Source organism: Osmerus mordax, chromosome 18 (assembly GCF_038355195.1).
Source record: "Osmerus mordax isolate fOsmMor3 chromosome 18, fOsmMor3.pri, whole genome shotgun sequence".
In the NCBI taxonomy this organism is placed as follows: Eukaryota; Metazoa; Chordata; class Actinopteri; order Osmeriformes; family Osmeridae; genus Osmerus; species Osmerus mordax.
The window spans coordinates 13,905,110-13,924,782 of record NC_090067.1 but is presented as its reverse complement, the minus strand read 5'-3'; the positions used below and the strand labels follow the sequence as shown (position 1 = coordinate 13,924,782).

General features: G+C 44.6%; 4 protein-coding genes across 9 annotated transcripts; 2 read left to right on the top strand and 2 right to left on the bottom strand.

The window, feature by feature from the left end:
* The first annotated feature begins 122 nt into the window (after window positions 1-122).
* Window positions 123-4,434, top strand: LOC136962104 (sodium channel subunit beta-1-like). The gene is made up of 6 exons (XM_067255747.1): window positions 123-1,535; window positions 1,800-1,966; window positions 2,301-2,538; window positions 3,135-3,276; window positions 3,646-3,720; window positions 3,920-4,434. The coding sequence occupies exons 1-5, from the start codon at window positions 1,487-1,489 to the stop codon at window positions 3,713-3,715; spliced, it is 666 nt and encodes a 221-aa protein (XP_067111848.1). The 5' UTR covers window positions 123-1,486; the 3' UTR covers window positions 3,716-3,720; window positions 3,920-4,434.
* A 249-nt stretch (window positions 4,435-4,683) lies between these two features.
* On the bottom strand, window positions 4,684-7,643 carry naxe (NAD(P)HX epimerase). Of its 4 annotated transcripts, none has more exons than XM_067255745.1 (8): window positions 7,488-7,590; window positions 7,356-7,380; window positions 6,807-7,014; window positions 6,576-6,684; window positions 6,380-6,490; window positions 6,175-6,285; window positions 5,807-5,954; window positions 4,684-4,926 (listed from the first exon to the last, which is right to left on the bottom strand). In XM_067255745.1, exons 3-8 carry the CDS (start codon window positions 6,974-6,976, stop codon window positions 4,724-4,726), a joined length of 852 nt encoding a protein of 283 aa, XP_067111846.1. In that variant the 5' UTR covers window positions 6,977-7,014; window positions 7,356-7,380; window positions 7,488-7,590; the 3' UTR covers window positions 4,684-4,723. The 4 variants fall into 4 exon arrangements, with proteins under 4 accessions (XP_067111846.1, XP_067111847.1, XP_067111844.1 ...); XM_067255746.1 differs by having other exon boundaries at window positions 6,807-6,994; XM_067255743.1 differs by lacking the exon at window positions 7,356-7,380 and having other exon boundaries at window positions 6,807-6,994; window positions 7,488-7,643.
* A 1,590-nt stretch (window positions 7,644-9,233) lies between these two features.
* usf2 (upstream transcription factor 2, c-fos interacting) lies at window positions 9,234-14,541 on the top strand. Of its 2 annotated transcripts, XM_067255967.1 has the most exons (11): window positions 9,234-9,405; window positions 10,324-10,367; window positions 10,473-10,588; window positions 10,786-10,902; window positions 11,026-11,182; window positions 11,747-11,834; window positions 12,094-12,138; window positions 12,457-12,515; window positions 12,808-12,902; window positions 13,426-13,554; window positions 13,675-14,541. In XM_067255967.1, the coding sequence occupies exons 1-11, from the start codon at window positions 9,368-9,370 to the stop codon at window positions 13,762-13,764; spliced, it is 978 nt and encodes a 325-aa protein (XP_067112068.1). In that variant the 5' UTR covers window positions 9,234-9,367; the 3' UTR covers window positions 13,765-14,541. The 2 variants fall into 2 exon arrangements, with proteins under 2 accessions (XP_067112068.1, XP_067112069.1); XM_067255968.1 differs by lacking the exon at window positions 12,094-12,138.
* Window positions 14,542-15,509: 968 nt separating this feature from the next.
* Window positions 15,510-17,394, bottom strand: LOC136962325 (free fatty acid receptor 2-like). 2 transcript variants are annotated; one of them, XM_067256062.1, is made up of 2 exons: window positions 17,375-17,394; window positions 15,510-16,461 (listed from the first exon to the last, which is right to left on the bottom strand). In XM_067256062.1, exons 1-2 carry the CDS (start codon window positions 17,392-17,394, stop codon window positions 15,510-15,512), a joined length of 972 nt encoding a protein of 323 aa, XP_067112163.1. The 2 variants fall into 2 exon arrangements, with proteins under 2 accessions (XP_067112163.1, XP_067112164.1); XM_067256063.1 differs by lacking the exon at window positions 17,375-17,394 and having other exon boundaries at window positions 15,510-16,475.
* Between the last annotated feature and the right edge of the window lie 2,279 nt (window positions 17,395-19,673).

Genomic DNA, 19,673 nt, shown 5'->3' with positions numbered 1-19,673 from the left:
TCACGAAAATGTTGCTCAATAAAAGAGTAAATTAGGCATATTGGCAAGTGTGTTCAGCAAGCGCACTTCGCTTACTCGCAGGCATTTTACCGCAGTGCATCTGCAGCATCGTCGTAGGCTAGGCTACAGATGCGCGCAGGATGCAATGATCGAGTTTCACTCGTCGTTGTCGATCAAACGAGAGAAATAATTTGTTTTGTGGACACCTTACTTTCATATTTGTGGTCGCACTGTAAAGTAGGCTCTACTCTGTGTGGTAATTATTCACAATGCCATTCCGGTGGAGACGTATTCTTCACATTTGGAGTTATTAGGTGAATATTTAAAGGAATAATCTGCTCAACGGATAAGAGGATATTTTATTCCGAAGAAAGGATTCATGACAGACCGGGAAATATCTGGACTTTTTGGGAAAAGGCGACGTCAGGACCTTCTTTTATTGGGAATACATGACAATGCAATTCGATTATGACCAGGCTGCGTTATCGAGCGAAAACCTACCATTTGCAGCGCTCAGTAACAAAACGGGGTTATTGTAATCAATCCTATTTCATATAGGCCTTGTATTATTTCGTGACACAAACTGATTAATGCAATGGCATGTGATTAACAACTGTACGTCAAATTCAAGCAAGGGCAACACTTAGGCCTGCAGTTGACACTTATATAAACGCATTTAAAAGCACAGAAAATCCACGTTCCCTGTGTGCTAATCTGGTGCATCCTGGATGGAATTTGATAGTTGCGTTATTAACGAGATCAGAACCAAACCGGAACTGCTTTTAGTGTGTCCTGATTTCTGGTCATTAGATATTAGTATCTCGGGAAATAGATCAAACATTATAACATAGGTTTTGTAAACACTGTGAGTTACAAAATCACTAGATTTTTCAAAATCAAGGTGTTCCTTTTTGGTCATGTAAATCCGACCGTTAGAATGACAGAACCGCGTTACTAGTGACTCAAAGGCCTGTCCAAATACAACAACAATCAGTTGATTGTCGCTAAATTTTAAAGAACTGTCTTCGATATTATACTGAACGGAGCCAAAGATCTGAAGCACTTGTGGTGGTTACAATAAATTCTATATCATATATATGTGTCAACAGTTACTAGACCATTTTCTAGTGCATGTCTGAATTGGAAATTTCTACATCCATCATTAACTTAAGAAGCAGACAAGAATTTAAGTAGGCTACATATTTCATGTAAAAAGGCTTACTAAAAGAAAAAAACACACATGAACACTTGAATTTGTCTTTTTGGTTCAAATCGTTCTTCAGAATTTTATTGGAAATATTTGACATTTATAATTCAAACCCTACATCCTGTGGTCATCTGGAGAACAAAGACTCCTTATCCTATATTTCCAAATCATCTTTATGGGCGACGCCCCTGAGGGGCATTTTACAGACCAGTCCAGTAGTCCAGCAGACTTGTTGACTTGTACCCTCCGAAGCTCAGAGGCTTGTTGTTAGCAAAAGACATGTTTGCTGCCCAAGTACTTCTCCTCTCCATGCTTGGAGCTCTTCTTGGTGAGTGGACCTCATGAGTGGAAATGTTTACTATCGTCACTATCTTCACTACGACTCATCTTTTGCTTTTGACAACAGTGTAACATTGGCTACCAAACATGTGCATCTCCACGTTCACTAACCTATACGTGATGACTGTCTCTCTCCCTGTCGTGAGCAGTGTCCCTGAGCAAGCAGTGTGTGATGACTGTCTCTCTCCCTGTCGTGAGCAGTGTCCCTGAGCAAGCAGTGTGTGATGACTGTCTCTCTCCCTGTCGTGAGCAGTGTCCCTGAGCCATGCAGCGTGTGCAGAAGTGGACTCGGACACAGAGGCGGTCGCAGGAAGAGGGTTCAAGCTGGGGTGCATCTCCTGCAAGATGAGGAGCGAAGTGGAGGGCTCGGCCACAATCGAGTGGTATTTCAAGGCCAAAGGAGAGTATGACTTTGCTCATGTGAGTATCTGAAAGTACCAACAATAACGGCAAATACCTGCCAAGATCATTTGACTGTCGACACGCTTACATAATACAGACCGCCGCAGCAGACCACATTCTGCTGAGTGAAGCAGTGCTCGTTTGAAAAGGCTAGAGTCGGTTTGCCTACAACCATCTGGCTAGTGTGACTTAGCTTACCCTGCACAAGCACACTTCCAATGCCACACTGCCTTTCTCAAGGAAAGATCTGTCCTCAGGATGGCACTAACTAAGAACCTAATTCGACTTTTGATTTTTGAATAATTCATCATTTTTGAAAATGACTGTAGACCTCATGTCATTGTTCCACCAGATATACGACTACAATGAGGAGGGCCCCACCATTGTTGACGAGCGCTTTGAGGACCGGCTGGACTGGAACGGCAGCAAAAAGAGCACGGACATTCAGGATGCGTCCATCTACCTTTTCAACGTCACCTTCAACGATTCAGGAACCTACCGTTGCTTCATCAACCGGATCCTCACCTACCCCGCCTACGAATACCAGACCCAGATCACCAAGATCATCCACCTCACCGTGGTGGCCAAAGGTGTGGTAACCCCAGTCACATCATCCCTCCTGCCAGGTTTAAGATTTACATTTAGTCATTTAGCAGACGCTCTTATCCAGAGCGACTTACAGTAAGTACAGGGACATTCCCCCGAGGCAAGTAGGGTGAAGTGCCTTGCCCAAGAACACAACGTCAGTTGGCATGACCGGGAATCGAACTGGCAACCTTCGGATTACTAGCCCGATTCCCTCACCGCTCAGCCACCTGACTCCCGATTTACAGGTGCAAAACATGTAGGTGCGGCTCCCCCGGTAGCTCAGTGGGTTAGTGTGCGTCCCATGCTGCCCACAACACAGCATCTTGGCCTCTAATCCATCCTGGGCCCTTTGCTGTGTGTCTGTCACACTTCACTTAAAAACTGTCCAATAAAACATGAAAACTGCCCTCTCAAAAATTAATCAATAAAAAAAAAAAGATGTAAGAGCATTTGGGGTTATAAAATGCAGCGACATGTGTTGGCTCATTTCCGGAGTGAGTAGAGAGGAGTGTGGTAAATGGTTGAGTGCTTCCTGGAAGTCTCTGTTGTTGAGTGCTCTGATCCTCCCCTCCCCCTCGCCCTCGCCCTCCTCCTGCAGCCACCAGAGGCACGGCCTCCATCGTGTCGGAGGTGATGATGTACGTGTCCATCATCGGCCTGCAGGTTTGGCTCCTCATTGAGATGATCTACTGCTACAGGAAGATCTCTGCCGCTGGGGAAGAAGCGTTACGAGAGAGCGCGTTAGTGCAGCCTTGTGTTCCTCATTCACTCTTGTGTTTCCCCCTCGTCCAGTCACTCTGTCTGTCCTATCTTTAGTCTCTTGTCTCAGCGGCCCTGTGCTCTGTGACAGGCTCTGTTTCTCCCTCTCCTTGTGAAATCTCTCGAGACTACGTTTTTCCACACTGATCATTTCCTTGTGTGTCATTTCCTGCTTTTCTTCTATGGTAATTGTTTCAGTTACACTTTGTTATACAGAGATTTGCGTTCTAATTGATATCCCCCCTTTTAATCTACATTTTATGTTCTTTTACGGCCGTGTTTGTCTTTATCTCAGCCTGGTTTGGATTAGGTGCACGATGACAAGCCTCTCTCTCCTTCTTCTCTTCCAGAAATGCTGAATATCTAGCTATAGCCTCGGAGGGTAAAGATAACTGTGCAGGGGTCCAAGTTGCAGAATAACCCAGGTATGTCTCCAGAGCCTGCAGGCGTGGTGTCAACATTTTAATTTAGTCTTTAACACAACAAAAGGTGTATAAAGTAATAAAGGGTCTGATTACTTTCATAAGCAACTATTATATATAAGACCAAACTGATGTGCAGATGTATATGTCATGTCTGTGAGAGCCTCCTGCCAGTGGGCCTTACGTGTCACTGTGTTTCCAGGGCTCAACTGGATCCGTAAATGGACCTCCCCCACCGCCCCTTCAAACACACGCATCCTGGACCATATACCTCCCCTCATCCTCCTGTATATAAACCCTCTTGTGACTGACACGCTAGAATGAGAGCATGATACCAGCATGTGCAGTCCTACACATAAAGGCATGTAGCACACTGTATTCAGATGACAAATCATTATGGCTCAATATGTTTTTGATGTTGAAATTATATGTATAACTATGCTACATTTATTAGTACTGCATATATAGGGGATATGACTGGTTATCAATGAATGCTTTATCACATTGAATCCATTGCATAATCCATTTCCATGTGTTGTATAAATGACTAACACATTGCACAAAACAGTATGAATTGAAGGTCATTTTTAACTGAATGTGATGCACTCTTGGACTGTATTTCCAGTTTAATTGGTCTTGCTAGACGTCAATTCAACGAGAATTCAAATCTTAAAATGTACGATGTATATTCTGTGAAATAAAAACAATTGGAATTATTTTCTGAGAGAAATATTATTATTATTATGATGATACCAATAATATTTGTGTTTAAATGTGACCTTTTTATTGTATTCATTTTAACAGTACATTGTTTGTTTGATATAATTTAATACGTTATTTCATTCTGGGTGGAAATGTTGTCTCATTAGCCACACACATCGACACTCAAACCTTTCCTGCACGAACAAACTGTTCTTTCCATCTTCAATCATGCTTCCAAACAAGTTAATTACAGGTACAATTTTTTCCAATCAACCCCCCGTGGCTTGTCTCATTATAGCCAGCCCTACTGCAGTTTGTAAACACAGTCTGTGTCAGGGTACTGAGGTAGGTTAAGCTGGTACTTTCTCTCCAGGGACTGAGGCACAAACCTGCCCCCCAGGTAGTGGTACCGTCCCTGGAAGAACATGGCAGATTTCTTGGGTGCAGTGAGGGAGATGAGCATGTCTGGATGGAGTCCACCTGTGTTTCCCTTCTCCACGTCCCAACCTAGACACACATGAGGGAGACCATGTGTCCATAACTGCAGACGGAGTATTTGGAAACAGTTTACGTGCGTAGACGCTAAACATTGAGTTTTTTGCTTGAGGTTGAAAACAGACTTGACTGAACGGTTTGTTGTGTCAGAGTGAACACAAACAGGGATGGGAGCCGATGCTCTCTGACCTGAGGGGATGTCGAGACTCTCTGACCTGAGGGGCTGTCGAGGCTCTCTGACCTGAGGGGATGTCGAGGCTCTCTGACCTGAGGGGATGTCGAGGCTCTCTGACCTGAGGGGATGTCGAGGCTCTCTGACCTGAGGGGATGTGGAGGCTCTCTGACCTGAGGGGATGTCGAGACTCTCTGACCTGAGGGGATGTCGAGGCTCTCTGACCTGAGGGGATGTCGAGACTCTCTGACCTGAGGGGATGTCGAGACTCTCTGACCTGAGGGGATGTCGAGGCTCTCTGACCTGAGGGGATGTGGAGGCTCTCTGATCTGAGGGGATGTCGAGGCTCTCTGACCTGAAGGGATGTGGAGGCTCTCTGACCTGAGGGGATGTCGAGACTCTCTGACCTGAGGGGATGTCGAGGCTCTCTGACCTGAGGGGATGTGGAGGCTCACTGACCTGAGGGGATGTCGATGCTCTCTGACCTGAGGGGATGTCGAGGCTCTCTGACCTGAAGGGATGTGGAGGCTCACTGACCTGAGGGGATGTCGAGACTCTCTGACCTTGAGGGGATGTCGAGACTCTCTGACCTGAGGGGCTGTCGAGGCTCTCTGACCTGAGGGGATGTCGAGACTCTCTGACCTGAGGGGCTGTCGAGGCTCTCTGACCTGAGGGGATGTCGAGGCTCACTGACCTGAGGGGATGTCGAGGCTCACTGACCTGAGGGGATGTCGATGCTGGCCACAGGCACTGTGGTCTTCTTCAGGACATCCAGGATGGAAGCGAACGGCTCCCTGACGGCACCCTGGAAGCTGAAACCGAAGATGGCGTCTACCACCAGATTGTAGGCCTCGTCTACCATCTTTGCCTGTCGAACAAAATGAGTGCGTTAGCATAAGCCCTGCACCCTGCCCACAGTACTGATGTTGACATTATGCCGTCCACTATAGATATTCACTTTGTCTATGCTCATGCAAATCAAGATATGTTATACCCAAGCAGACCAAGAAAACAAACAATGATGAACTGGTCTGCAGTTTACTGTGAGAATTTACTCTGAGAGTTTACTGTGTTTTTTAAAATTTAACCTCAGGCATCTCGGTCAGGAAAGGGATCTCCATCTTCTCACACTGTCGGGTCAGGCCCTGGAACAGGGGCTTGCTGGGCCTCTTGGGGTACAGTATGGTGGGCTCATACCCCTGTAGCAACACACAGGCCAGTAAGCCCCTCTATACCAAACACCAAACCACAGAAGATTTCTAATGCAGTGCTGAACATGGGAAAGACACTCACAAAGAGCTTAAGATGTCTGGCACACACCAAGCCATCTCCTCCGTTGTTACCTGGGCCACAGATCACCAGCAGCGAGGGCCGGGCTTTGACCAGGGAGCTGGTGGGGTAGGCCTTGAGAGAGGAGAGAGAAAAGTGAGGACTCTGGTGTACAGATAATTCCGTGACAGACAGTCCTGAGGGGAATTCTTGGTCTTACCCTGGTGACAGCTGTGGCGCAGCTGAGACCAGCCAGCTCCATCAGCTGGTCGACACTGAACCCGTACTCACTAAAGAGCTCCTCGTCAATACGCTGAGCCTCCTCTTGCCTAGTGATGTAGATACACAAGTAGATTTTTAATATGTACAGAGAGAGAGAGAGAGAGAGAGAGAGAGAGAGAGAGAGAGAGAGAGAGAGAGAGAGAGAGAGAAGCCATTAAGAAGCCCTTACCCAAGGTATTTGATCGATTGGGCCATTGTTGATGATCGTCGACTGAAGCACTCCTTCTTAGGGTTGTTATTGACACTGGCCAGTGGACATGTTCCCTTTTGGCTATGGACTAAGGTTGCCCGTGAAGTCACAAGGAAGCCAATCCCAAACAGAGCTCGAACAGTCAGCATCCGTTAGACATCAAACACCTGAAAATAAACACGTCACACTGTACGTGTAGTTGTTATTTATTAATAGTTCCCGTCTCCGTCTTTAACACTATAAGAGACAATTGTCCTGCCGATGTAGTCTGATACCAAAAACAGTCCTAAAAATCATAATAATACTTTTGAGTTGTGGATGAGTTTAGCAAGCAGAAAAATATTTCTGTCCCAGGTCAGAACGAGGCAAGGTGTTCCCGAAGTTTATTTTTACAGCCCCTGGTTCATCTAAAATCGCATGATAGATTCAAACTAAATTCAAGTTGTTGGCTGCATTATGTACCATCTTTGACGTCCCTTTTCACTGAAAAACACATATTGGCTTAGGCTAAAAACACAGTGGACTTACTGAGTAATATGTGACCTGTAGGCTACTTCACGGTGTCAATTAGGCCATAGCACAAGGTCAAAACAGTGTTTTGTTAGTTTAAAACCAAACTCCATGAAGTGGGTATTAAACCAGTGGCACAGCGATACCTACCAAATGTTAGGTGTTTAGTTTAGTTAGAGCATTGGTTGCACTCCCAAGTCATAAACTACGAAACAAATTAATCAGCAACTGTACATTTCTGATTTGAAATAGTGCAAGAACACTTTCCAATGTTATGATTCTGTGACCCAGTATAAATAGTTCCGTGTTAAGAACTTCAAAATAAAAGTCTACAATGACCGTGCTCGTGTCGGATGTTTCAAACGGCCGGATGAATATAAATGTTTATTGGACAAAACCTACCATGAGTGTCTCATGGTAGGTTTAAAGTGTTTTTGAATAGTGATAGTCAGAGAGTACATTTTATAAAAGGATGTGAGCAAGGCCACCGCATCAGTAGCCCACTTAATAGCAGTTATGAGAGGCACCTGTAGTTGTCAATTGGCTGTGGCAATATATACATGTAACCCTTTTTTCGAATGAAAAACCAACCAAATTGATGTTTTTATTTATTTATTATTATTCAACCAGTCTGTAGGCTACCACATTAATGACATTCCTGCAAACTTGAACCACAAATATAAAGCATTTAGATTTTAATTAAAATGGTATCAGTGTAGATAAATCCAATATTCATCTAAATTTGCGTAGTCGTTCAACAGTTGTTGTACAAAATGTACAGCCTTTCCACAGAATGTGGCCCTACATCTTCTATTCCTATTGTGTTGAGTGCTGAATCTCTTGGCTCTGCCATCTAGCGGGTTGTTAGTTTACGACACCTGTCAACTTGAAATTATTTGACGGCGTTAAACATGGGGAAATTGCCATTTGACTTGCGAAAGTCGTTCGTTTTCGTGATTCTATCACAATAATGTGACCACGGATGAATCATCATTTAGTAGCCATATGTGACCGCGACGAGGCCTACATTATTGCAGAAGCGAGTCAGTTGTATGTACTTTAAGCTTACTACACGACAATAGCCTATATATGCCTACCATGGGGTCAGGGTCACACCAGTCAAAACATTAAAGTGATTTAATTTAAAATGTTTGCAGCGGTAGGAGTCCTAATATCATTTTCAATGGCATGGGATTTCACCGTGTCATGTGGTTTCTATGAAAACCCGGGTTGGATCTCCACGGTCACCTGGGCAAAAGACATCGGAAACAAATGTTACGGACAGGAAATTATATGGTAGCTCAATCACTGCCTTCGGGTTCCATTCTTTTGATTATTAAATCAATTGATTCAGTATTGCTTCGCAGGCCTCATACATACATACATCATCATAGTGTAATTGAGGCCAATTACATTTCAGTTAGCTATCTATATAGAATTAATCCATAGATTCAATGCAGGCTATATTTAAGACGAGTATTGCCAGTTGACGAAAACATGAAAAAAACGATTTCTTATAGGCTATTTTATATTTTGTTTACAGGCGTAAAACGAGACTCCATTCCATATCTTACTATTATCTCAAACTACAATTTCGAAGGAAAGTAGGAACCGTTCCAGCGGATGGATACAACGGCAACTGCTATGTAATAGGAAAGGAGATCTAGAGAACAACCGTGAAAGCCAAAAAAAAGGTCGTAGGAAAATTAGAAAGTCACATTTCGTCGCAAAAAAACAACATATTAAAACACGATTTACGCAAGGCCACTAGCTGAGACGTCCGGAAGGCGCGCGTCACATTCTTTCAGAAGAAAAGCGAAGCGATACAGTGAACATCGTCGGAGTCTCGAGCAGACAAACAGCACAACCCCCAGTCCTGCCGCGGTCTCCATTTTAACTCCTTGCCCGGTCTGTACCTCACGTGTCCTGGACTGTCTTTCTCACATGACCCGTGTGTTTGTCCCCGTGATCAGTACTTCCATCTCCGTATATCAGTGTCGCTGAATATCACATTTTAAACTGTAACCTTCATGGATATGCTTGAACAGAGTTTGGACAGCTCTACGAGGTAAGAACGACACATAAGCTCACCGCTCGCAATGGCTTCCCCGGCCTAGCCCCAAGTCACCATTTTCTTTTGCAACGCATTTTGCCGATATCAAATAAGTTATGTTTTCCCTAATATTATGTTGTTTTAATTATATGGAGTAGACAACACGTTGTTTGGTGCGTCTTGAAGTTTGTATGTAGCTACATTAGACTATGTTCGTGGTGCAAATCATGTTTTAAACGTTACTTAAAGGTATTTTGTACAAACTGCTGGCTGGCTGTCATTACGTGCAACCGCGAATTGTATTGTCAGTTGTGTTATGCAGAGAGAACTTTTAGGCAACTCCATGCGTCTACATGGAAGACACGCATTATATATTAGGTTATTGTTGTTGATATTGAATGAGATAATTCCTTGGAATAGCCTACTGGACCTGATTGTTACTGTGCAACATTTGTTTGTGTCCTGATCACTGACCTCTCGGTCACAGGCACACTGGATACATTAACAGCGAGCGGGATAAGTGGATTCACCTTAACTGTCAAGAGTTTGAGCAGTGTAAATGATGGTCCGGACAGATATAAATATTGATAAGTATATGTACTTGAAGCTATTTAGCAGTGTTTTGGTTAAGTCTAACCGTCATATGCATAGATATGATCGCATTTTAACTGGAACCGAGAAGTCTATTGTCTTAGCCAAGTCTGGACAATTTGAACATGTCTTTTTAATAGCTCACAACAAAGATGCTGTGCTAATATTGTACACATTACAACTGATCTGCAGCGCCTGCTGTCAACTCTGTCCTGCTGTATCGACAACTCACCGCCAGGCGGCATTGTGAAATCATGAAAAGCGCTCTATTCAAAACTGGCTTGTATTCAAAGTGGGTTATGCTCCAAACTTACGTCTCTAATTACTTCATTTTTCTTCCAGTCACGAGAAACAGGAAACGGAGGAGGTTGTCCACTTACAAGAAGGTTTGTGCTTGGAGTTCACCCGTTCACCTCAAATCAAATAGAAAAAGGAATATTTGTGTATGCGTCTAGATGTTTTCCTCCTAACGTGCACGTGTTCTCCCGCAGAGTCAGTAGGTGCGGAGGAGCACACAGCAGTAACCATCGCGAGCGTACAGCAGGCCGCAGCTTTTGCAGACCACAATGTCCAGTACCAGTTTCGTACAGATGCTAGTGGAGGGCAGGTAGGAACTCGGTCACCATGCAGTCTGACTCAGGTCTGCACAACCGCTGTTGATCTGACTGCCCCCCCCCCCCCCCCCCCCAATTATAGCAGCGCTTCTTTTTTATTCTGAAAAAAATATAATACATTTAACGAGCAGTATTGCTAGTTGTAGAGCCAGCAGCAGTGTTGTGAGTGCTCCCTCGCCCCCTGCTCCAGGTGACCTACCGGGTGGTCCAGGTCACAGATGACCAGCTCGAGGCTGCTGACGGGAGCGGAGCCGTCAGCGTCGTGTCCACCGCTGCGTTTGCTGGAACCCAGCAAGCTGTGGCTCAGGTGAGGGTCTGTGTGTGTGTGTGTGTGTGTGTGTCTCTGTCAGTCAGTCAGTCTCTGTGTGTGTGTCTTAGTCTCCTAACTCTGCTCTCTCTGAACCTGTCTGTGTCCATGTGCTCTTGCCAGGCTGTCATCCAGAACCCCTTCAGTAACGGGGGCAGCCCAGCCGGGGACGGCGTGGGGGGGGAAACACGCTTCGCCTACTTCCCTGCCGCCACGGTCAGCGACGGAACAGCCGTTTCAGTCCAGGCGACTTCTGACCCCACACTAACTCAGGCTGGAGGTACGGCACATGTATACGTTTCGTTCGTCTACAACGTCAGAAGGAAGCCAAACATGAAGTAGTGACAGTGGCTTTTCCTTAAATACAAGCCCATCCCCTGGTGGACTCCACTGAACGCAGCAGATAGAAGGCTGCAGGAACAGTAATGAGCTCAACACCATCTGATAGGAGACACTGAAGCCCTGGGATGAAAGAGTAACATCCAATAACATTAGGTTTGTTATATACAAAACTGTAAGCCCTGTAAAAGGTAAACCATTTATGCGATAACTTATCAAATTCATGCAATATTTACTGAGCAACATCTTTTAGAAAAAGAAAAACAACCGCTTTTAATGAGGATTCGTTAGTAAACCTTCCTCTCTAATCAGTGGAAGCAGTCCCCAGTGAGGAGAATATTTCCCCCCCCCTTCCATAACCCTCCAGTCTCCAGATTCCACCGTCACATGCACAACAAGCCCCACAGACCCACCTACAGGGTCTCCTCTCCCATAACACCACCAGGGAGACCAGGCAGGAATAACCTTTCAAGTTTAACCCGGCTCCTCTCATGTCTGATCCCAGGCCAGTTCTACGTGATGATGAGCCCTCCTGACGTGTTACAGGCCGGTACGCCGCGGACCATCGCCCCTCGCACACACACCTATACCGCGTGAGTACAACTGTCCCTCACACACTCCAGCTGATGGGATTTCCCACAACACAATATCTGTTGTACCAGTTTTCTTTGACCCCCCCCCCCCCTCCCTCGCCACCCCCTGGGAAATAGTCAAGTCTTCACCTCTGTATTCCCCCCCTCCTATTTTGGCATGATTGGTTTTATGATTACATGTATCTCATGGACAAAAGCTACAGTTAAAAGAATCCAAACATGAGAAACAAAATTTGTCCCCCTTACCTGCCATCCCCAGAGACCTTGGTGAGAGCGAGATGCTGCAACATGGCAGTTCAAACTGGTGAGGACACACTTTCACACCCCCTCAGATCCCTGTCTCTCCCCTGTGTGTTAGCCTGCTTGGATGACGTGTGTGGTGGTCTGACGGCATTGGTGGATAGGAAACTAGTGCCCCTGCATTGTGGTAGTACTGAAGAGGTGGCTCTGTTCTGGGACACAACATCTGTTGCTCCTCTGTAGCTGTTGGCGTGGTGACACTATCCATCGACACCAACTATAACGGCACTGTGGTGATGTGCTTGTGTTGTTTTGGTAAGAACTTGACGAAAGCTGAATCAGTCAAAGTGAGACCAGGCCTGCCTCTGTTGTCCCTCTGCAGGAAGATGGACGGGCCTAGAGCTCCCCGGGATGAGAGGAGACGAGCACAGCACAACGAAGGTGACTGGATTTCCTGGTGATGGGATTTCCTGGTGATGGGATTTCCTGGTGACGGGATTTCCTGGTGACGGGATTTCCTGGTGGCGGGATTTCCTGGCGCCAGCTAGGCTAATGCTAATTAGCTATGCTAATTAGATTTGATGCAAATTCTAATGCTCATTGGTTTCTGTGCCCGATTTCACCTTTACCCTTACCATGTTACCATGCCTGCCATACGCAGGGCTATGGTACAGGTCAGGGCTACCCCCTAACCCTTACCATGGCAACAACATTTTTCTTTTTGTATTTGCAGTTGAGAGGCGGAGAAGAGACAAAATCAACAACTGGATTGTGACTCTATCAAAGATCATCCCAGACTGTAACATCGACAGCACTAAGACGGGAGCAGTGAGTCTGATCTGCACAGCTTTACTCATGTGACACCTCACACCCCTGAAGGCTCACGCCTCAACCGCTCATCTCACTGCCTCTAATCTTGGATCACCTCTCATATCATCACTGCATCACCTCTCATATCATCACTGTATCACCTCTCATATCATCACTGCATCACCTCTCATATCATCACTGCATCACCTCTCATATCATCACTGCATCACCTCTCATATCATCACTGCATCACCTCTCATATCATCACTGCATCACCTCTCATATCATCACTGCATCACCTCTCATATCATCACTGCATCACCTCTCATATCATCACTGCATCACCTCTCATATCATCACTGTATCACCTCTCATATCATCACTGCATCACCTCTCATATCATCACTGCATCACCTCTCATATCATCACTGCATCACCTCTCATATCATCACTGCATCACCTCACTGGTGCTAATTTTGAAACAGAAAGGCTTTAGTTTAACACATGCTGAGTAATCGTGGTGAAATGGTGTGCCCTCCAGAGTAAAGGAGGGATCCTGTCCAAGGCTTGTGACTACATCCGGGAGCTGAGACAGAACAACCAGCGTCTGCAGGAGAGCTTTAAAGAGGTGGAGAGGGTCCAGATGGACAACGATCTGCTCAGGCAACAGGTACACACACACACACACCTGACTAGTCCAATTACAAAATATAAACAAGATGATCACACTCGAATGTTTTTGCAGTGTGCCATGTATATGTTTATAAGTTTGTTTTTTGTGCTGTTGCAGATTGAGGAGCTGAAGAACGACAACGCCCTGCTTCGAGCGCAGCTACAACAGCACGGCATCGAGATCAACGGCGACGCCACGGCTCAGTGAACCTGGACACGCAATCTTTGGCTCACACTCACACAACCTTATATTGTTACTAGGGCACTGGAAAGAAACTTTTACTAAAAAAAACAAACATTGCTGTACATGTAGAATTGCGTCATCCAAAATAAACACAGACACACACATGCAAGCGCGCGCACACACACACAGAGGACATGGAGAGGAACGTTGGAGCCTCCACCTTCAACCAACATGACCCTCCTTCTCTTCTAAACCGGGAAAACAAGCTCATTCTCTGCAGCTGACTGAGTTTCTGTCACCTCGGTTCAAAGGAAAACCTACAATTCAAATCCTGTTTTAGTTCACATTATGGACTAAGATACTTTGCATTAAAACAAAATTGTCTTGTTATAATTCTGTTATCCTACAGCAGATTTCCTTTTGCTTTCTCCTGCGTTTGTTGTGAGTGATAACTACTGTCTGAAATGAAAGAATTCCTTTTTTGTTGATTTAATTTATTAGTTTACATGTATACAGAAAAAAACGACAGTTGCAGTTGCTCATAGTGCAAATATAGGGCTGATATCTGCTGTGCCATCTTTTTTCCTTCTCTTAGAAATGACTAACATTGAAAAATCAGGTACCTTCATCCATGTGTCTCTTTCTAAGGCTGCTTCATTGGAAATTGAGATAAAGAGAATGATGATTATCAGGCCTTTCTGTCCATTAGGGTTTAATGTCTGTGATTACAGAGCCTGGTAATTTGCCTAGTCCCAGGTGGTACTTGCAGACTGTTTAGCGTTTGTAGGAATTAGTCTAGCTCAGGTCTTTGGAAGAGTTCAGTAGCAGTGGTTCCCGAATTAATTGTATGTTTTATTTTCCCCCTTTCTGAGTTCTTTATGGTTTTGTGTATCCCTCGACACAAAGAGGCACCTGTATATCTGTTACAGTGCGTTAAATAAGTTGATTGGGCATTAAATAATGATGGCCATCTTATGGTCATAAATCACTGATTGAATACACTAGCATATGTAGATTAACTTTTTACAAGAAATATCTCAACAGGTTTTAGAGAATCTCAAATATTCATGCGGGTTAGGGATCCAGTGTATATAGCACATAAGAGCGGTGATTGAGACTTTTAGAACGAGTAAAGGTTATCTTTTTTCCCACAGAAAGCAACCCCAGCATGGCATTCTAACCACTTGCATGATAAGTTCTGATTGTACAATAAACTGCAATGTTTCTACCATAGCTTGAATGATTCATTATAAACCCCCGTTGATTTTCTATAGAAGTCTTCCTGTTAAAGCTAGTGTAAACTAATATAAAAGGTGCTAAACTATACTGCCAAACCAATAAGCAAGAGCGTCTGGGTAAGTGTACCAGGGACAACATGAAGCGGACTTATCTCTGCTTATCAGGACGACACCTGCATGACTCCATGTATGTGGATACAGGCTGGGGAGCTCATTATTACTAAATAGATGGCAAACGATCCTTATCTCCTTTCTCAATACATTTGTTTACCGTTCCTTGAACAGTACAACGTTACACTGACAGCGTCATCTATCCCTGTTTGCACATCCTGTCATTCACTTATTTTCCTCAATATTAACTGAATATGAGACTCACCTTCAACATCCCCTTGGAACACACATTTTCTGGTTTTAAGCTCTGTGAAACACTGTTCTATTGTAATCTGGCTGTGTGCCTGGGCCAAATTATATAAAAGACATTACACACGATCTCCACACACTTGTTATGCGGTCAACAACCCTACAACACTGTCAAGTCTCTTTGTATTTGTCAGACACAGGGGGGCAGCACCGATCACCTCCACACTTCAGGATGTGCAGTTTGGCCATGCAGTTCCTGAGGCCGTGACTGAGCATGCTCCTGACAGCCGCGGACGAGAAGTAGAAGATGATGGGGTCCAAGCATGCGTTGAGGGTGCTGGTGAGCAGAGCTATGTCCCTCCAGTCCTCGCTGTCCGCGCGGACGAACCCCACCACGTGGGACACGTTGTAGGGCCCGAACGACACGGTGAACATCAGGAGGGTTCCCAGCGCCAGGCCGATGGCCCGGAGGCGCCGGCGCCGGCCAATGCTGGGCAGGCGGGACAGGATGCGGATGAAGTTGACGTAGCAGAAACAGCAGATGAGGAACGGCACACAGAAGAGCACCAGGAAGAGCTCAAGGCGGACAGGAAGCAGGATGTTCAGCTGCTTCGAGGTAAAGTTCAGGTAACACGTTTCGGGAGGGAAGGAGCGCACCTGGGTGGTGCCGTTGCTGACCGCGCCCTCTTCTTCCAGGAACGTGGCCACAATGTACACGATGCTGAGGTTCACGAAGGAGACCAGCCAGAACAAGAGGCTGGCGACCACAGCGTAGCGCGGCCGGCGACACAGGGAGTACCTGAGGGGAAACGCCACCCCCAGGTAGCGTTCCACACTAACTGCGGTCAGGAAGAGAGTGCTGTTGTAGATGGTGGAATAGAAAAAAAATCCAGAGACTGGACATAAGATGTAGTCTAGATTCCATGACATGCCATCAATGGCTTCCTTCATCTTGAAGGGCAGGATTGTGAGGAAGATGAGGTCAGAAATGGTGAGGTTGAGGAGCAGGATGTCGATGGGTGTTGGTTTGTGGCGAACTTTGCGACAAAAAGTGCAGAAGGCTAATATGTTGGCAGGTACTCCCATCAGGAAGGTGATGATGTACACACACAGCAACAGGTGACTGATCATGGTGATCCTTACATTAGTCACACACTCACACAAGAAGTCTCTTAGAAAACCTGGAGGGAGAATGTGATTGGTTGAGAGCCAATACATGTGTGAGAATAACAGAGCGCGACAGTACTAGACAAAAGCCTCAAAGTAGATACAAAAAGCCAACATAAAAAAGAAAGTCAAGGACGTTTTTATTACGTTTTTTGCCACGGTATATCAAACTACTTTTGAAGACAAGTTAGAAATGTAGGTATGTATCCAGCTCATAAGTTTCTTGACCGAAGATCTTACCTCAGGAAGTTCTCGAGACCAGATACCCCATGACAACGTTACTCCTCTGGGACCTGAACTGCTGTGACAGAATTGAGCATCGGATGGATACTCAACATCCAATCTCATCCAACCACTCCCCCTCAGCTTGCAGCAGGTCCTCATGTCCTGCCCTGAGCTGCGGAAATTGAATGAGCTTCTGATTCACGACCTATTCTTATCCCATGAACTGTCCAAACAACGTTTCTCAGCAACCCTTCGTGTGTGTGAGGAGAACGGTGAAAAGGGAGTCGCGAGCGCTGTCCTACTGATCGACAAGGATTTAGCTGGAATACAAAAATCCTGATACTGTTTGAATCCGGCCTGGGCCCTTTGTTACATGCCCTTCTCTCTCTCTCTCTCTCTCTCTCTCTCTCTCTCTCTCCCTCTCCCTCTCCCTCTCCCTCTCCCTCTCCCTCTCCCTCTCCCTCCCTCTCTCTCTCTCTCTCTCTCTGCTCCCTCTCCCTCTCTCTCTCTCTCTCTCTCTCTCTCTCTCTCTCTCTCTCTCTCTCTCTCTCTCTCTCTCTCTCTCTCTCTCTCTCTCCCTCTCTCCCTCTCTCCCTGCCGTTTCTGTCATACCACAACTAAAATATCTCTCATAAAGTATGAACAATTCCCCACAAATATACATCTTAAAAATGTGACAGTTTTTTTTTTTTTTTTTTATATCATAGAGCTGAAGTCACACACATTGTTTGAAAGGATCCAACAGTAACTAGCAGGGCATGACTGACTTGGATTGGATGGGAGGCAATCACATTCTGTTTATTATTGACATGTTATATCACTGTTTGTTGTTCTCCTAATAACCAAGGACAGTAACCATGACGTGACTAACAGGCAACAAGCCATGAGAACTTGGACAGATGGTTATCTATATTGGGGCGATAACTATTAATGCTTCAAGCGTTTGGTATTTGTCATGCCTGCCCAGGGCCGTTGCTAGGAATTCTGGGCCCCCTGAAAGAATATTGGTGTGGGCCCCTGACTTTTCATCGCCAAAGATCAATTTTACACCACTTTTTTTCTTAGAATATATGTATTATAATATTTTCTTTATTTTTCTGTTTCTCTGTGTTCTTGACAGTGCCTGACGCAATGCACCCAATTCGGGTTTTTTTTTTAATCAATCACTCAACAAAGACTGGGTATTACCCTGGCTCTGTAAACAGCAAGGACAGTCAGTGACTTAAGTAGACTTATAAATAAATCTACATTTTCCCATTCATTTCAGAATCGAAAGAGCTGAGACTAATGTGTAAGTAATTGCCAATGGTACAGCAGTTCACTAATAAGTCAAAACAGCCAACAAGTGTCTACCTCACTCACTCACCATCATCAGCATCTTTGGAGTGCTGGGGGCGGGGTCAGAGGAGGCTACAGCTGATTCTGGAGTAGCAGCACATAAAGGTTTAATTATTTAATTTCATATTGCTTTTGTACACATTTATGGTTATGTTTTATGGAACAACTGATGAAGAACTAACATACTTAGTCTTGGCATTAACATCTAAAAAATCTAAATTGGCTTATCAAAGCCATAGCTCTAGAGAAACTGCTTCACTTTATTATTGTATGAGGACGGCAAGCTGTAAGATTAGCCCCTTCTGAACATTAACAAGACTCATGTCAACAGGCTACCATAGCAGTTTAGTTTTAGTAAACACTCATGTAAGAATGGAAAATTGTGTCTTACTGCTACTGGAATTTTTTGACAACATATTATAACGCTTGGCGAATAATAACTTTACTGATCTTTTCTGTGGATAATATTTTGTGGATAATTTTGTAATGTCAGCCTTCTCTGGCGATTATTGTACACCGCTGACCACACGTAACGTTAATCGTTAGTGTCATTCGGCTAGCTGGCAAAGCGCTAGCTAACATTAGTCACTCCAACATCGTGACGTTGGACGAGGCGAGCTATGCTATTTCTCGTAAACCACAGGGCGCCTGTGCAGCTAGCTTAACACTCTCACCTTTCTTCGAAAAGAAATCGCTGATATTCTGGGCTCCTGATGTGCTCCTGGCCTCTCTTTTCTTCCTCTCCTCTCTTTTTTGGCGTCCCGATTTATGTTTCTGTTTGGGCATTGTCAGTTCTCTATTGATAACCAGCTGGCTGCTGCAGTTCGTGAGCAATAACGTTACGCGCACATTCTCAAAAGAGGAGCGAACCATGGACCAAACCATTTTTTTAAAGAAGGGTGTTATTGCTCGGAAAATATAACGTTTTTTTTTGTTCAATGTAGTGGCTTTGTTTGAACTTTGATGCATTAGTATTAGTATTAGTTAGGCCTATACATAATAATTTAGTCATAGAAATGGAAGCCTACATAATAGGCTACTGGGGTTTTTGTGGGGCCCCCCTGGGCTGTGGGCCCCTAAAATTGTCACCACCTTTCACCCCTAAACGACGGCCCTGTGCCTGCCTGCCACTTCCAAAGCTTTATTAAGCCTTGATACGTTTTGCAAATTTAACAATAATTTTCGTTTGATTTGAAATGTATTATTCAGCCAGATCAGTTACATAAATCTTGCCAGTTTAAAACAATATATATGGAAGGAAATCAGTAACATCATGTTTTGAATTTTAAAAGGCTTTTAATACTTAATATTGAAATTTAAACACCACCGAATTTGTTGGTTTTGAATTCCCCACTTTAAAATAAATGAATTTGTTTTTACGTTAAAGAATTTAAGCTTCAGAAATTCAAATAGAACAATTAAGACTGCTCAAATTCTAATGGTGAAATTCAGATTAAAAAAATTCGAACCGAAAATATTCTAATTGCAACATTAACTTCAGTGTAGCAAATGGATGAAAACACACATTTATGAATGCACTTATTACGATTTATGGTCATATTCAGCAAGTCGCGTCAATGTTTTTTTGTTTTTGTCTAGACAAAT